Source organism: Panthera uncia, chromosome A2 (assembly GCF_023721935.1).
Source record: "Panthera uncia isolate 11264 chromosome A2, Puncia_PCG_1.0, whole genome shotgun sequence".
NCBI lineage: Eukaryota > Metazoa > Chordata > Mammalia > Carnivora > Felidae > Panthera > Panthera uncia.
In genome coordinates this window covers 130208611-130226376 of record NC_064816.1, presented here as the reverse complement: position 1 = coordinate 130226376, position 17766 = coordinate 130208611, and the positions used below count along the sequence as shown (strand labels likewise).

At 39.7% G+C, this 17766-nt stretch overlaps 1 protein-coding gene across 5 annotated transcripts in view; it reads right to left on the bottom strand.

Moving 5' to 3' along the window:
• The window catches only part of ST7 (suppression of tumorigenicity 7), a 267667-nt gene that overhangs the window by 49686 nt on the left and 200215 nt on the right, over positions 1 to 17766 (bottom strand). For all 5 annotated transcript variants that reach the window (XM_049642971.1, XM_049642974.1, XM_049642970.1 and 2 more), the window contains one exon: positions 10122 to 10236. In XM_049642971.1, the coding sequence (XP_049498928.1) occupies positions 10122 to 10236 (115 nt within the window). The remainder of the gene's footprint in view (positions 1 to 10121; positions 10237 to 17766) is intronic.

Below are 17766 nucleotides of genomic sequence, written 5' to 3'. Positions count from 1 at the left end.
AATGCTTATGAGCTTACTTACTAATTAGTAACAGACTGGTCTCTCAATAGCAGGTTCTTGTCACCACCCCATACTGTCACTGTGATGCTTGCGTGTACTCCCCTTACAATCCTTATACTTTCTGCATCATTTTGCTCAGAAAACAGCCTCACAAAGAAAGTCTTGAGACTTTTGCCTCCTCTGAACTTTAGCCACCTTTAATACCTGCTTACAAGCTCTACCCCACTTTAACTATTTGTCATTCTGACCTTTCATATACTTTAATCATTTGTTTTCCTTTACATTTTCTTCCAGTTGGGAATATCTCCCATCCTTCTTGAACCACTCTCCACTTAAAACTCTCTGTGTCTTCCTTTGCCAAATGGTGTCAGCACAAAGTTGTTTATTGAGTCTCAAGTTAGGGGTTTATATTTATCTTTCCTCTAACTTAAAAAAGGGCATAGCTTTTGGCTTTTGTTGCTACTTGTTTGTTTTTAGATTCAGGAAATCTGTCTAATGCTCCCTACTTTTACGACCGTGAGCTATAAGAAGACAACATGATCTCCTTCTCTTAAGGTTCTTCCATTTTGGTAAAAATTAAATTCAGCATATTAATTACTCTTAGGCTTTGACCACTTTAGTACTAACTGAAGTGTCAGCAAAGCACGGATTTATAGGATGCTCTGCTTTTGGCAAATGAGACTTGTAGATCCACACACACAGGCATTCACATCCTGTACTGCACTCTCTAAATTCACAACCTTTAAGGACTAGGTGGACACTCACACCTGTTCCCCATTCCACATTTTTTCTCCCCGTGTCATTGTTATGACTCAGCAGAAGTTACCTGATGTTAATGGGCTGCATGAGTCTTGGCAGGCTCTAACTGTGTCTTAGTTACACCCCCCTAACAGATTATCTAAGGTATATGCTAGGTCTACATAGGCCTCAATTTCCTGTAGTTAAGAGATCACCAGAAAGCAAATTAAATTAAATGGTTATAGCTTAAAATAATAAGTTTTAATAACCCAGGAAATAAAAAAGTTTCTGTACTGGGATTCCCATTAGTTGTTTAAAGATTAAAAACCAAACTCTAATAAACTCTTTTACACTGATTGGTTGAAAAACTGAGCAAATATCTCCCTGATAGAATCCTGCTTCTTTGCAGCATCTGAAACCACCTCACCGGTGCTCTTCAGTGGCTTTTTACTCCCTGATGTCTTCTAACACCATGTGTTTCCACTCCCTCTAGTGCTTCTAACATCATGTGCTCATCCCTCAACCACCTCAAGTCAAAAAAATAGTATGAATCCACTGTGCCACTCTCTCCACTTTGAGGTCAGACTGGAGACCATCTCTGCTGAGATTGCCTCATGCATGGTCTCTCTCCAGGGCCTATAGAATTAGGTCCAAAGCTCTGTGAGATCTGGCCCCTACCTAACTTGCCCAAAGCGTAGTCAGCCCTTTGCTGTAGCCTTCCACCATTCCTCTGCTTTATAGGATACATGGAGTACTCCATGCAGGCTGGGTCAATCTTGCTCCTGAACCTTTCCATGAGCTGTTTGTCTCTAGTATTTTCACTGTCTGGCTCAATTCAGACTCCACCTCCACCAGGAAGGCTTCCCTTGCAGTCTTTACAGCAATTGTTTTCTTACTCCCCTCTCCTACTTACATGGTGAGTTTCAGGAATAAAACTGTTTCTTCATCACTTTGTACCCACAATCCAAAACACTGCCTAAAACATAGCTGGTGGTTCTGTGTTTGCTGAATGAAATCTTAGGTTAATATACTAACATCTCAAATCACCTGATATTAGCTCCCTTTGATATGTAAACATTTAGACCTAATTTAGCTTCTGGAAGCCAAAAGTGTCAGTACTGATGGGTGTTTAAGGAGGGTGCCAGAAACTTGTTATTTCTCAACATGTGTACTGCATTTATCACTGCTTCTGCAGTTTTAGCAAAATGGGTGAAACGGTACTGGTGTTCTAAATCTAGATGTCTATTTGAAACAGCAGTGGAATTAAAAAGTGAGGCAGGAAGAAAGCAAGAGTACAAGCTGACAAAGTTGAAGGAAAGTAGAAGGGTTTTTGGCCAAAAACAGGGAAGGCAAACCACACCTCTTCTGGCTCCCTAGGACCCTGTATGGGAATGAGGCCACTGAAAGAAAAGGTCATCTCAGGGAGAATGACTCTTAAGTTTTCAAAAGTCATAAATGCTCATAATATCAAACTTGAAATTCAGTGTAATAATCTTGAGGGAAATTTATGTAATTATGAGTAAAACTGTCAATCTGACGTGTCTCAGAAAACCCATGGGGCAAAACTTTAGATGGAACAGTTTTTTCAGTGATCATCTTTTTGACCTAATTTCCTTTTGTTCATCTACAATAATAATAAGATGTAATTTTAAAAGGATCACTCCTTTTCCTATGCATGAGCTAGGTCAGTGGAGGGTCAATTTCATATCTATAATTCTAAAACAATGTTTTCAAGGGTAGCAGACAGCATAAGTAAGTCCCACAGCACCTCACAAATGAGGACACTACGTCATAGGGCATCTCCAGCTAACAAGTCATTCGTTCACTACAGCTGTTCTGAATGTCTACCCTCACACACGAGTGTCTGGGAAGAGAACACGGGGCTTACTCTCAAAGGGTTTCTTTCTCTGTACCTCTACAGCATGTTTCAAACAGATTTACTGAGCACTGATACATCTCACCTCAATTTACTGTGGTTGGTTTTGGTTTCGGTTTCTTTACATCTTTCTCCACCAGACTGAAAGCTTCTTGGCAACACAGAATAGGTTATACTCATCTCTGAATCTGAAAGCACCTAAAAATTAATATTTTCAATATAAGGATCTGATGCAGCCTTGCTGAATTAATTTGAAAAAAAAAAAACCCTAATTACTCTCTATAGTCATTTAAGATTATGGAATATAAAGTATCCCTGGGGTACCTGGGTGGCTTAGTCGGTTAAGCGTCCAACTTTGGCTCAGGTAATGATCTCATGGTTCATGGGGTCAAGCCCCGTGTTGGGTTCTGAGCTGACAGTGCGGAGCCTGCATGGGATTCTCTCTCCCTCACTCTCTGCCTGTCCCCCACTCACTTGTACTCTCTCTCTCTCTCTCTCTCAAAATAAATAAAATAAACAAACAACAACAACAACAACAACCCTTTTCTTGGTCAGGCAACATATTGATACACTGGAAGTTTACATTAATCCACACATTTGGTCCTGACAGACACTTCTGGAGCCATAAACTGAATGACCAAACAAACAAAAATGCAGCCCATTTCCCTTTCCTAACCTATTTTTGGATGAGATGTATTATGACTATCCCATTATGTGATGCTGTCCTTCATGTGGCTTTCTTCAGTAAAATTTCTGAGTTTACTTCTGTACATGATATGATACAAAGAAAAGAACAGAAATGTGGAATTCTGTCCTTAGTTTTTTGTTTTGTTTTGGTTTGGTTTGGCTTAAGACAGTCTGAGGTCTTTTTGTCCCACCTTTAAAAAGCCAATCCAAGGTCCCCTTTCAACCAAAGGGAAAAGCTTCACTGAAAAAATAAAAAGGATTCCTATACCAGAACCTCAAAAAGAAATGCCACCTGGGAGTTCAATGATTCAATCAGGGAAATACTACATGACCTTAGTAATTTGGGGCAGGGGGAGGGGCAGGCAACACAGACTCAACTACACCCAGAAAAATTCATCTCATGCTATAAAGTCAAACACCAGATGTTATTTGCAACTTTTGGATTGGATTACCCCAGAAGGTCTGTGTCAGAGAGCCCTTCTGTGGCTAGTGCCCTGGAGTCCAGCACGGCAGTTTATGGGATGGTAACGGCCAGCTGGGGAGGGATGTTACCTTGGTAAATTACGATAACGAGGCAATAGGGTTATGAAAGCCAATATAAATTTAGAGGGTTTGTTTGAGTGCCAACTATGTGAATTACATACGTATGCATTCATAAAAAATCTTCCATCATCAGAGACAATAGAAATTTCTCATGCATACAGTCTTTATTGAAATAATACCTATCATTAGAACTCCTGCTCATTGCATATAATATGACAATCATTTGCTAACTTCAAAGGCCTAGTCCACTTGACAGATCTACCTTTTGGTTTCCAAGTCAGCAGGACACCCCGTACAAAGCTATAAAAGGCCATCATTTCTCAGTGATTCATTCTTACCAGCCTGAAACCATAGCCCATGGTATCAGTGCTGAGATAGATAGATATATATAGATATATTGTGGGTTTTTTTCCCCTCCAATGAAGCAGCTATGTGATTCATTTGCCCATCTTTTACACAAGGATGCTCTTCAACACTTGCCTTGGTATCTTGACCTTTTCCATAAGAGCCAGCCCAGGAAAGGGAGCCAGACTGGGCTTACAGTCTGTCACTAGGGACTGATTACATTTCAAAACTTCTTTCCTGAATACAGTTTAATTTTGTAGTAGATACATCTCAGAAGCTGTTGTGCCTATGGCATCAAAACTCACAACTATACACTTGACTGAAAAGCACTGTTTTGGAGGTCTGGACTGCCTGACGCTCAAAGCCTGACACTGATGGCCTAAATACAGATTTTACTGACTGGTCTTCCTGGCATCTCAAATCCCTCTTATTCTTGCCCATTCCTTAAACATAAATGGAAGATAGCCTCACGCAAAGAGAGAGTATCCAGTGACTACTTCAAAGGAACTGTTATGATAGTTGAGTAGCTTGTGTTAGTTGTAAGGCCTTGGGCAATGAACAAAGTTTACGAAATTTTTGCTTATAACTACATGCTGACTCTGCAAAACAGTATCAGCAAAAAGCTTATTCTCTGAATAGTCTCAACATAGAGTAATTCCCCAGTGCTTTCTTTAGAACCTCTGTTTTCAATCTACTGAGATGAAAGTATTTCCCCCAGTGTTAGAAACATGTCCTGTTCTTAAAAGTATACCCTCTGCACATTACCAGATAGCAGATAATAGTGCTAATTTAGGATGGGCTCGATGGCACCAGTAAAAATGGTCTTGACACAGTTGTTGCATTTATATAACATTCATGACTATATAAAAGACCAGTTGTCCCTCACAGGGAAATTTCTGTCCCCAAATTTAGGGCAATCACTGAATGATCTAATGGAGTAAATATCCAGAAGAACTTGGATTTGTATTTCCATTGGTGCAAATTGCCCCAAGGCTGAAACAATTTGTCTTTTGATCAGAGTGAAATTCCTGGCACTTTTTTTTTATCGGCTTTCCAAAAGCTTAAGGATTATCTGTAGATAAAACTAAACATTTCCATTCTTATCAAATATCTATCTACCTACCTGTCCTACTAGATCCATAATTAATTTTAATAGTAGGCCACACACTGCCTTTTTGGGGGGCACAAGACGGGGCTCTTATTCCCTCATTTTAACTAACATTTTATATATGGTTCTCCTTTTGAACAAAACTGATGGAGAACAGTGGTGAAGTTCAGGAGTGGTGATCCTGGCTCTTTACAATGGTTAAGAATTATTGAATACTTAATGTGTACCCCACACTGTTCTAAACATTTAACATGGTTTAACTATTTTAATCTTCACAACAAATTCCCAGCTGTGTGATCTTGAGCAAGTTACTCAGCCTTTCTAAGCCTTGATTCCATTTCCAGAGAAGGAAACCAAGGCTTAGAAGACTAAGTAATTTGCTGAAGTTCACTCAGCTAGTGAAAGGCAGAGCTAGGGCTTGATCTCAGCAGGCTGGCACCGGGCAAGTTCTCTTCATCATCATCTGTGACTGCCTTTTGTGTCCCCAAGGACCGCTGACTAGAGACAGACAAAACTAGACACTCCCGAAGGTATCTTATAGCACTCAAGTTCACATTCAGTTGTTCTATAAGATTCTTCTAAAATTGAAATGCACAAGTGATAATGAATAAAAAATGCATGAATTCTTTTCTACATCGCCACCCTAATCTTTGAGACTTAGGTTTTCAACATAGGTGGTCTATAAGCACCTTTGAAAGGCAACCCAAAGCTTGTAACAACTTTCTCAATTGTTCTAAAAGAAGTTCTGATGACTTAATGATCTTAAAAACATTCCTGTGTTTATAGCTAATGTATGACTAAAAAAAAAAAAAAAAAAAAAGTTGATAAATCTCCAATTAAATGAACGCCATACATCAAATCTTTGTGACTAAAGAAATCAGGCACAAGGTGACTGAAAATAGAAAGCCAGATTTTGAAGAGAATTTCAGAAAGACAAGCAAATAGAGATATACCACGTTCTTAAAGAATCTTAAAAGACACTTTGGCATCACTGAAATTCTGCACCATGGCTCCAGCCCGCTTAATTCATGCCTTTCTAAAAGTAGTGAGAGGAGCAGAGCAAGTCATTTCAGCAAAGCTTACATTTATGAAAAACACATGGGCTTTTAGAGCCAGAGAGACCTGGATTTGAATTCCAGTTCTGCAGTTTTCAAAGAATGTGATCTTGAAAGTTACTTAAATCCACAAGCCTCAGTTTCTGCATCTGCTAACATGGAATAACTACCTCCTTGCAGGTTATTGAGGGCTATAGGTAATGTGCATGATGTTATAGGTAACATTATTATTATATTAGAGGAACGTGTATAATGTGCTTGGCACATTGTAAGTTCTCAGTAAACTATAGCTAATAATAACAATAATAAGAGTGGTGTTAATAAAAAATAAAAATAAAAAATACTGCCAACAGCAGAGACAGTGGAAGCAAGATGGCTAAGACCAAGGGCCTAGAGTCAGACCACCTCTTTTTATCCTGGATTTCCTTTCTTCATGAAATTCATATCTTACTGAACAAAGACTGACCTCAGTTTATCTCTTTTCTCTCACCATATAACATCTCCATGGCTTTACTTTAACGTCTTGGGCTCTGCATCTGAACAAGTTACTTAACTTCTCTCTGTTCCAGTTACCACAGCTATAAAATGGGGCTAATAATAGTATCTACCTCCTATGCTTGTGGTAAGAATAAATGAGTTTATCTGCATAGGGCTTAGAATCATGTCTGACCCTGACACAATGTAAGAACTCAATAAATACTAGCTGTTGCCACAGTTATTTTAGTCATTGTATGAAGGACTCTAAGAGCAGGATCAACCACCTGGATAAAAACTGCCCACCCATAATGTGAGTTAGCAAATTGAAAAGAGTATGAAAACTCCTAAGGATAGCAAGACAGCACTTCAGACTAATGGCTGGAATAACATAACATGAGAAGATATCTAAAGGGCAGAATCAAAATTAGACGGCAGATTACAGAGAGGTATGACCAAGTAACCGGTAATCCTCCGAGGGATCCATGTGCTTCACTGCAAATGGAGTTTGTGAATGTCACTTTTAAAACTCAGAGGCAAAAAAAATTGTTTTAAAGATGAAGAACAAAAAGACTGAAGCAAAGGGATACATGTTACCTTTCTCCTTTCTTCGAACGTGTTGGTTTCCCTTCGCACCTTGCCATACTTCTAAATCCTTTCGCAAAGGTCAGAACAGCAGTACAAACCCCACTATGTCATAACTTCCCAACGCACTCTTTAAAAAATTCGGCCACTGAGCAAAAGTAATAAAGAAGGACTGTACCCATAAACCATCCAAGAAACAACTACCCAACAAGAGCATTCCAACTTGCAAAGATAACATATAATCCTATTGCTCTGGGTGTGGCTCTGTGAACAGGCATGGAGAGGCTGGGATTCAAAGTGCTGTCTCCAGCATCTCATAGATTAGACTGATGACATCTGAACCAGGGCAAAGAACAGGGCGCCCCTAACTGCTGTCTGTACTCCAAGCCCTCTAAAGCACCCGCACCTTGTACAGGGCCAGAAAATGAGGCAACAATTCAGTCAAGATCCTCTGGGTCTCCTGGAAAAGCAGGAGGGATGAACTTGAAACAGCCCATTTTATGGTATGGGGTGAGGAACAAGAGGCATGTTTTTTAAAAGTCTTGTGTGGTTGCGGCTCGTTCTACAAGAACAGTAACTTCAGCAGCCACTTCATTATATTTCTACTGTAAATGACTGAGGCCTGAGCCAAGTCCGCACCAAAACACCCTCCAGAATTCAGTCGGGGTTAGGTCATCTGCAGTCTATTGACAACTGCTGAACTCAAAACCCCTAACAAGGCATCTCAGCAACAGTATGTGTCCTGCCACTAATGAGGCTCTTTTTCCATGAATAATGAATAAGAACATCATGTCTGTTGCCAGGTACACAACATAAACAAAGCTCAACACAAGGGCCCTGGTATGGTGAGTTTGTCCATTTGCAACAAAGGAATTTTGCAAAGCGTGAGCCAAGTTTTAGTGGAGGGTGGGACGGGCTGTTGTAACAAATAATGTGAACATATGTTATCAGAATCTAATAAATCAGCATTTGGTTGGTGTGGAACAGAGGCTGTGCAACGGGATAGACAGAGATGACAGAAAGCTCCAAATGAGTTCATTTCTCTATTTTACAATCGGTCTTATAACACAAAGCTGATGATTTCTGTAACGAACTGAGATCGTCATGAAAGGAGCCTTATGGGATTTGAGATATCAAAGGCTTTACCAGTTACATCTTTTTTTTCTTAAGCCTTGGTGTACCAGGTTGAGCACAGGTCAGCACTAGGGATGAGAGCACTGAACCCTTGCTATGGCACTGATGGCTACAGGGTAGGATCTAAAAAAGGTGCATGGCCACATGAACCCAGTGCATGGTACTGGGTTCCTTTTATACCGAAAGACCCTCAATGTATGAGCATTTTGCCTATAAGCTAGTCTTATGGCTTAGATTCCCAAGGTCAGACAAATAGTGAGATTCCAGCAAATAAACAGAGAACAAAAGTGAGCTGACATGAAGGCCAAACAGTTTTTATTTTGTTTACTATAACGTATGCCACAAATACTTTTCTGTCTTTCTAAAATCAGTTCCATACTAGGTAGCATGTATCTTGTTACACAGGGTGCTTGTGTTCACACAGGCCAAGTAATGCCATCACTGGCTGAGGGCTTATAGTTTCCATTGATTTGAGCAAGAATTAACAACAAAACAAAACTAAAACAGTCTCCCAATGCTCAGTTTCCCCAACTGTAGGAGAGGACAACTCCAACCTACTTCAGAGATTCCTTATGAAGAACTGTATTAAAATAAAATGGCTTGTTCTATTTGTTTGAGGAGTTCCTGGGAAGTTAGATTTGAATGGTTCTTTAAATGCACTGAAGATGCTTTACTAAGGAAAAGAATATTTCATAAAGCAAAAAATTAGTATGTGACAAAAGTAATCACTCCCTAATGTCCATTTTATAAGCAAACATGTTTATTTTGGGGAGAGAGTTAATTAAATAAGGTAGAATGGCATACAATTCTGCAGAGATTCCAGTAGCTAGGTCATGGCAGGTAATTATGTGGGTAATTCTTTTGCAATTAATCAATGAGTGAATTCACAGACAATGGCAATATTAACACAAGAGTTTGGAAATCTTTGAGATGTGTCAGTTTATTAATAACAGGCAAAATGGAATAACCTCACGGGTAAGTAACCTAGACGGTGAAGGGATTTCAAAGCCCTTCACGTGAAGAGATGGGGGGTATTCTGCTAATGAGGAGAAGACCTGGGATGAAGGGCACATTATTTTATCTTTAAATATTTACTAAGCTATCATAAGGGCTGCAGTAAGGGGCACTAGCTGTTCTATATTGCTTCAAAGGATCAACATGACCAACAGGTAGTGGTCACAGTCACCTGATGTAGGGTCGCAGCAAGGACTCGAACAGTCAGGGCTGTCCTAACAGGATCTGTGTTGCCTGCAGAGATTCTGAGTGATTCCTAACCATGGAGGCAATAAAGCAGAGCATGCATAGCTCTTGTTGATGGGAAGAGTACAAGGGGAACCTACTGGGAGGGAAGGAGAGGAATGTAGCACAGGCCACATGACATTTCTGGCCCCCACTAAAAACCAACCATTAAACTCTAAGATTTTTAAAAATGCCATCATAAAACTGTAGGTGAAAACTCTGTAAGTGGATAGTTATCAAAGTGCTGTACTATTTGAAATGGTCTTTCCAATCCAATCATTGAAATACATCAAGAAAAGAAAAATTCTCAAGTAGATGAAAATAACCAAGGACTCACCATCATACTTTGCTAAGACTGCCTGAACATCAGCATATGCTTGTAGTTCCAGAAGTGCTTCTAGAAGGTTTTCATGGATGTTGAACATGCTCAGCAAGGGGAACTCCTTCATCAACTAGGAAAGAAGAAATCAAGGATGATTAATATAGATTTCCTATTTTCTAAAAGTACAATGAGTACCAAATTGTAATATATTTAGGATAAAAAATATAATTTTAGAAGTATAGGTAATACTGAATTATAAGTATTCATACCAATTATTATTTTGTAAAGCATTAGATGCTCAAATCTTTTCCTGCTATTTTAGGAAAATGGCAGCTTTGAGTTGGTAAGAACCCTAAGGTGGAAGAGAATCCATAAGTGAGGGGGTCTCATAAAAATGGAGGAAGAAGCTTAGCAGTGGTGCTCAGTAATGTTAGAATATGATAGATGCAAATTAGGCAAAGATTGAACACTATCTCATGGGCATTAATAGGTTAACTTTGGTAAGAGAAGTTTGGATGAAAACCAGAGAACAGAAGGGTAAGCAAGCAAGCACTATTCCCTGGAGCAGCCTGGTGACAAAGTTAAGGAGAAAAAGCAGGAAAATAACTAGAAGGCGATACGGGTTGAGAAAATGTGCATGTAGTTGTAGAGAGTAGCAGAAAGGATTGCTGTTCAGGAGTTCCTGCTGGTGGCCTCAAGAAAACAGGAGTCAAGATCATTTTCCAAAACTGAGGGAATAGTTTTGGCAGGGAGGAAATTTGAAGATGGAGGTGACAGTGTAGAACAGCCAGAAAGGGATTTGTAGGATTGCTCAGGCCATCTCAAGGGCTTAACAAATTGGGGACCATGAATTCACAACTACAACTGGCATCCTTGTCAAGTTTTAGTTAACAGTGCTCACCAGCCCAGGTACAATAGCAAAGATGTCAAATAGTGAGGTTGAGGCTGGGCAGAATGGACTAGATTCAGTAAAAAGTCACAGAGCAAGAAGAGTTGGCTAGAATTAGGAAAGAATGATTAACGCAATGGCCTAAAGGTTCTAGACAGGATGGGGAGGAAGAGTGGTCCAAAGGGAGGCAAGGGATATAATAATGAACTTCACTAGAAAGCAAACAAAGAAGAAAGGGCCAAGAATTTCAGATAAAATCTTATCTTACAGAAAGATAACCAGGTTCTTTATACAGCAAAATCATATGCATATATGGTATGTGTATGCACATATGCACTGATGTATATGTACATGTATATATCCTTTATTTAATATTTTATATGGATAACTGTTTTCTATTATAAAACAATGCCCTCTTTTCTTGATGCCAACATCTTTAAAGCAATTGTGCTGAGAGAAATAATACTCAAAAAATGGCTAACTCACTGTTAAGAAACCAGTGGATACGTTGCCTTGACTATCCACTTCTTCCTATATTAGAAACATTTGCCATATTTTGTTTTTTAGAGCCAAGAATCATTTAGCATATCTATAAAAATAAATAATTTTCTGCAGTCCCAAAGAGCATCATATTACCAATGAAAAACACCTATCAAAATGATTATGTGTTCGGTAAGACTATCTGAACCCCCTAGAGACAGCCTGCAGTATTTTCACTGCAAGTAAAGGAAGTGAATAAGACTATACCACACATTGTCAATGTTCTGTAACCAATAAAAGTATTTCTTGTTCTGGTTCACTTTGATTCTGGTTGACATCACTCTTTGATTCCCCCCCCCCCTTTCTAATTAGGGCTCGTTAGAATTAAAGCTCTCTGTCATTCAGCGTTTGGCAACACAATAAAGACATTCTCTAAACTGCAACATTTAAACATTTGTCATTTTTGACCAATTCTTCAGGTAAGGTCAAACTTCAAGGACTTAAGTCTTATTCTGTAATTTTAAAACCGTAGCAGCAAATAGTAGCATGCTGCAGCTTAGAAACTGAGAGGGAGTCTCGCCAAGACACAGTGAGACCATGTGAGCAAACACAGGAGTCTCAGCCTGTTTCAACAGAACTTGAAGCAGGACACTAGGCGTCTGGGCAGCAGCACTTTCACGGCAAGGTTCGACATGGTACACAACATCCGAAAAAATAATCACCAATAACAGATTTTAAACATGGCAAATGGCAAACGTTGGAGAAGTAATCAAAGTCATATGACAATTTGGATTCTAGCTTTCCTTGTTTAACATAAACAAGGAAAAGTGAGCCTTCCGCTGGCTCCACCTCTCTGCAGCTATCACCTTGCTGTCCCCAGCCCCTCACAAGAAGGTCTCTTAGAAAAAAGCCATGCACGCTCTGCTTCCTCGGCTCCCTTCTTTCCTCACTGCATAGCTGCACTCTGGCTTCCACCCCACAGCTCCTCGGACTCTGCTCACCCCACATCTACAGGTGACCCACACTGCTCCTGTGGATACTCCCCAGTCTCTTTCCTTGCTTGACCTTGGCAACGTTTGACAGTTTGATGACTTTTCCCTTAGAACTCTTTTCTCTCTTGGCTTCCTCAACACCATTTTCTTCTGGATTTCTCCATACTTATCCCCTCACTCTTTCTCTAGTTTCCCCCTTGCCTCCTACATAGGAGTAAGTAGTCTCTCCAGTTATATCCAGTACTCTTCTCATAAACACCCTGACATCCAGGATTGCTCTTGTGTCCAATAGAGCAATCCTGTGTCCAATGTCTTGTGTCCAGTGTCTTGTGTCCAATGTCTCTGTCTCAATACAGGCACTATTGTGAAGATGGCTCCCACATTCTCACATCCTGCTCTGACCTCCTCCTAAGCTATTAAATCCATTCATAAACTATCTCCCTAACAGTTTTGCCTGACGTATCTAATACTGTGCTCATAAATTCTTCTTTCCCAAACCAACCCTTCAAACCTATTCTCTCTTCAATAGGTATTCCTCTCTCAGAGAAAAGAACCATTAACTCCTGTTACTCTCTTTGCCCTACCAACTACAGCCATCTTAGAGGTCCCTAAACCCATGAACTACTATGTACAAAATGCTGATAGCTTTCATCAAGTTCCTAGAAAGTTGTTATACAACCAGCAAACAAGCAAACACCTTAAGAATCTTACCATGTGCTCTTTTCTCTGACCTTGTTGCCAATAACTTAGTTTATACTCTTATATTATATATGGGCTAAATTGCTCAAATAGCATCTTTTTTGTTCTTGCCTCTCTGGATCACCTCTTTCCAATCCACCCTTCACACTGCTGTCATAATGGCTTTTCAAATATACACACTTAAGTCCACCACACTCCTGTTTTGAAGAGGCAACCACTGACATGGCCCCAAGGAACTAGGCAGATGTGAATACATATTTACAAACAAGGCTATTTATCACAACATCATTTATAATACTGAAAAATGCAAGCAACTTAATTTAACCCATTGTGAGGCATTCAAGTATAATAAGACACAGTCATCTTTTATGCTATTAAGTATCAACATTGGAGGTTAAATTCTCAAATAATTTTTAATGACATGGCCTAGGAAATGCTGACACACAATGTTACAATTTAAAAAGTGGATACAAACTATATTTTGCAATAAGATCATGCTTTTCTTCTCTATCTATGCATGCACAGAACCACACTTGGTTAGAAATACACCAAAATGTTTTAACAATTGTTATTTATTGTTAGTGAGATTAAAGATGATTTTTATTTCTTCCTTCATATTTTCCATATGTTCTAATATATTTAAAAGGAGTATATGTATGTTCTATAAATTAGGGAGGAAAAATTATTATTTTTAAAAATATTTCCACTTATTTTTTTTTAATTTTTTTAAAACATTTATTTATTTTTGAGACAGAGAGAGACAGAGCTTGAATGGGGGAGGGTCAGAGAGAGAGGGAGACACAGGATCTGAAACAGGCTCCGGACTCCAAGCCCTCAGCACAGAGCCCAACGTGGGGCTCGAACCCACGGATGGCGAGATCATGACCTGAGCTGAAGTCGGACGCTTAACCAACTGAGCCACCCAGGCGCCCCATTTCCACTTATTTTTTTTTAATTTTTTTTTAACGTTTATTTATTTTTGAGACAGAGAGAGACAGAGCATGAACGGGGGAGGGTCAGAGAGAGGGAGACACAGAATCGGAAGCAGGCTCCAGTCTCTGAGCTGTCAGCACAGAGCCCGATGCAGGGCTTGAACTCACGGACCGCGAGATCATGACCTGAGCCGGAGTCGGACGCTCAGCCGCCTGAGCCACCCAGGCGCCCCTCATTTCCACTTATTTTTGAGAGAGCACAAGAAGGGGAGAGGCAGAGAAGTGGGATGGAGGATCTGAAGTGGGCTCTGTGCTAACAGCAGTGAGCCTGATGTGGGGCTTGAACTCACAAATCGTGAGATAATGACCTAAGCTGAATTCAGACGCTCAACCAAGCCACCCAGGTGTCCCCAGGAAAAATTATTTCTAAGAGTACCTACTTCTCTGTTAAAAAAAAAATGAAATCTTGCCATTTGCAACAACATGGACATATCTACAGAATATAACGTTAAGTGAAGTAAGTCAGAGAAAAACAAATACCATATGATTTCACTCATATCTCGAATTTAAGAAACAAAACAAATGAACAACGGAAAAAAAGAGACAAACCAAATATAGACTCTTAACTACAGAGAACAAATTGATGGTTACCAGAGGGAAGGTGATGAGGGGAATGGGTGAAATAGATGAAAGTATTTGGGATGAACCCTGGGTGTCATATGTAAGAAGTGAATCACTGGGTTCTACTCCTGAAGCCATGACAACACTGTATGTTAACTAACTTGAATTTAAATTTAAAAATAAGAGTACACTTATCATGATGAGCACTGCGTAATGTACAGAATTGTTGAATCCCTATATTGTACACCTGAAAATAATATAAAACTGTATGTTAATTATACTGGAATTAAAATTTCAAATATAAATTAGAGAAGAAAATGCAAAAAAAGAATATACTGACTTCTAATATAAAAAAAAAAAAAACGAAAAAACAAGTAATTCACTCTGAAAATGAGCAGAGAACATGAACATAAATTGTCCAACGGAGACATACAGAGAGCCAACAGGCACAAGGAAAAGATGCTCAACATCACTAATCATCAGGGAAATATAAATCAAGACCAGCATGAGATATCACCTCATATCTATCAGATTAGCTATTATCAAAAAGACAAAAACCAACATGTTTTGGCGAAGGTGTGGAAAAAATGGAACCCTTGTGTTCTGTTGGTGGGAATATAAATTGGTGCAACCACTGTGGAAAAACACAGTATGGAAAAAACTAAAAATAGACATACCATTCCATCCAGCAATTCTACTTCTGGGTATTTATCTGAAGAAGATGAAAATACCAACCCAAAGTTCATTGCAGCATTATTTATAATAGCTAAGATATGGAAGCAACCCAGTGTACATCATTAAATGAATGGAAAAAGAAGATGTGTTAGAGGCACCTGGGTGGCTCAGTCCATTGAGCGTCCGACTTAAGCTCAGGTCATGATCTCACCGTTCGTGGGTTTGAGCTCTGTGTCGGGCTCTGTACTGACAGTGGAGTACAATGCCCTTCCTCCACTAGCACTCTCTCTCTCTCTCTCTCTCTCAAAATAAATAAATGCACCTAAAAAATTGTGGTATTATATGCAATGGAATATTACTCAGCCACAAAAAGAATGAAATCCTACCATTTGCAATAACGTGGATGGACTTAGAGAATGTTATGCTAAGTGAAATAAGTGAATCAGAGAAAGACAAATATTCTATGATCTCACTTACATGTGGAATCTAAAAAACAAAACAAATGAACAAACAAAACAAAACAGAAACAGACTCACAGATACAGGAAACAATCTGTTGGTTACCAGAGCAGGGAAAGGTTGGGAGTGGGAGGAAAAGGGGCAGGGGATTAAGAGGTACAAACGTCCAGTTATAAAATAAATAAGTCATGGGGGTGTAATGTGAGGCACAGGCAGCAGAGTCAATAACATTGTGATAACTCTGATGACAGAGGGTAACTAGACTTACCATGGGGATTACTTCATTCAGTATAAAAAAACTGAATCACTATAATATACACTGAGATTAACAGGGTATTATATGTCATTTATACTGCAATTAAAAATATATTGGTTTCTCATCAAATTCAGAATATAAAATCCCTAGCATGGCACACACAGCTCCTCATGACCAGTCTCTGTCCACTGTGCCAGCTCGCCACGAACAGCTTTTAGTTCCTTAAATAGGTCACATTTATTCTCATTTCTATCTCCATGCTCACCCTGTGTGAAGTGCTCTCCGTTCTGCCTCCTTGATCAATCTGGACAGCTCCTCAACTTCCAGGAACCCTTACCTGCCCTTTGACTCCTTACCTCTTATCTGCCTGGTGAAGCACCCCTGCCCCCAAATTCCAGAGTCCTTGTCACAATGATCTATATCGTCCCCATGAGCCAGGAAAGAGTGTGAGAGTAGAAATTTTGGCTTATCACTAGATTCCTGGTTACTGACTGGCCCATCGTAGGTGTTCCACACATATTTCATGAATGGAATGCTTTCTAAAGGCTTTTAAAAGTTATCTCTACCTTTGGTGTATATATTATACGTGTGCTGCAACAGGCCTACTTCAGGCCCTCAGGTTATATATCCCTGAACATGTTCCTCTACCATCAAAAATCTTCCAATGATTTTATCTACACCTTAGAAAAAGTATAGTTAGAACCCATAAGCTTTGACTCAATGTAATGAAAACCTGTCTTAGAGTATGAAAATGTATGAAAATGGAACAGATGGCCTAGAGAAGTCTTCATCACTGGAGCTGTTCATACACAGAGGCCAGTCACTGGACAGAGATGCTCAAGAAAAGACACAAGACCTTTCAAATCTTGTAATTTGTAAAAGTTACAGAAGTTACAAAAGTTACTTGTTAAAGTCCCCAGCTCCTAAGCATAACTTTCAGACCCTCCCTCAGCTCAGTGCCAGATGTATCTTGCCTCTTCTGTCTTGTACAGGATTAAACTCTAGCCTTGTCAGACCAGACTATTATACACCATTCCCAGCATTCTTTCTACAGTTACTAGCCACTGTGTTTTTGCTCAAACTGTTCTCACCACCTGGAATACCTTTTCCCATCATTTACAAGGCAGCCTGTCAAAATCACCCCACCCTCCAAAGCCCAGATCAAATGCCACCTCCTAAAGTCACAGCATCATAGAAAGTGAGAGCCAGAAGAGCCCATGGAGATCATCCAAACACCCTCCTCAGTTTACAGATGAGTTCCTTCCCACCCCCGCCCCACCAAAAAACAATGAAGGCTGCAAATTTAAGTGATTCAGCCAAACTTAGTGCTGGGACTATGATTCAAACCCAGTCATCAGTACTGATTCCAAATTTCAACACATCAGAACCCTAGTCTCTGGCCTGCCAAGCCCAGGACAACTACACCATTTTGCTTAGGCTTCTCTGCTACAACACTTACCTACCTGCTTTGTTCTGTGCTTACATGCATGTATGAAGACAGCTGTATTACAGAGGAAAGAGCCCCATATGTGGAGTTGTTCCTGAATTTAAAACTCACTCTTTTCTATTACTTACTACCCAAGTGACATTGCACAAACTACTTACCCTCTCTGAGCCTTGGTTTCCTCATCGCCTGGGTCTAGGCTCATATGGCATCT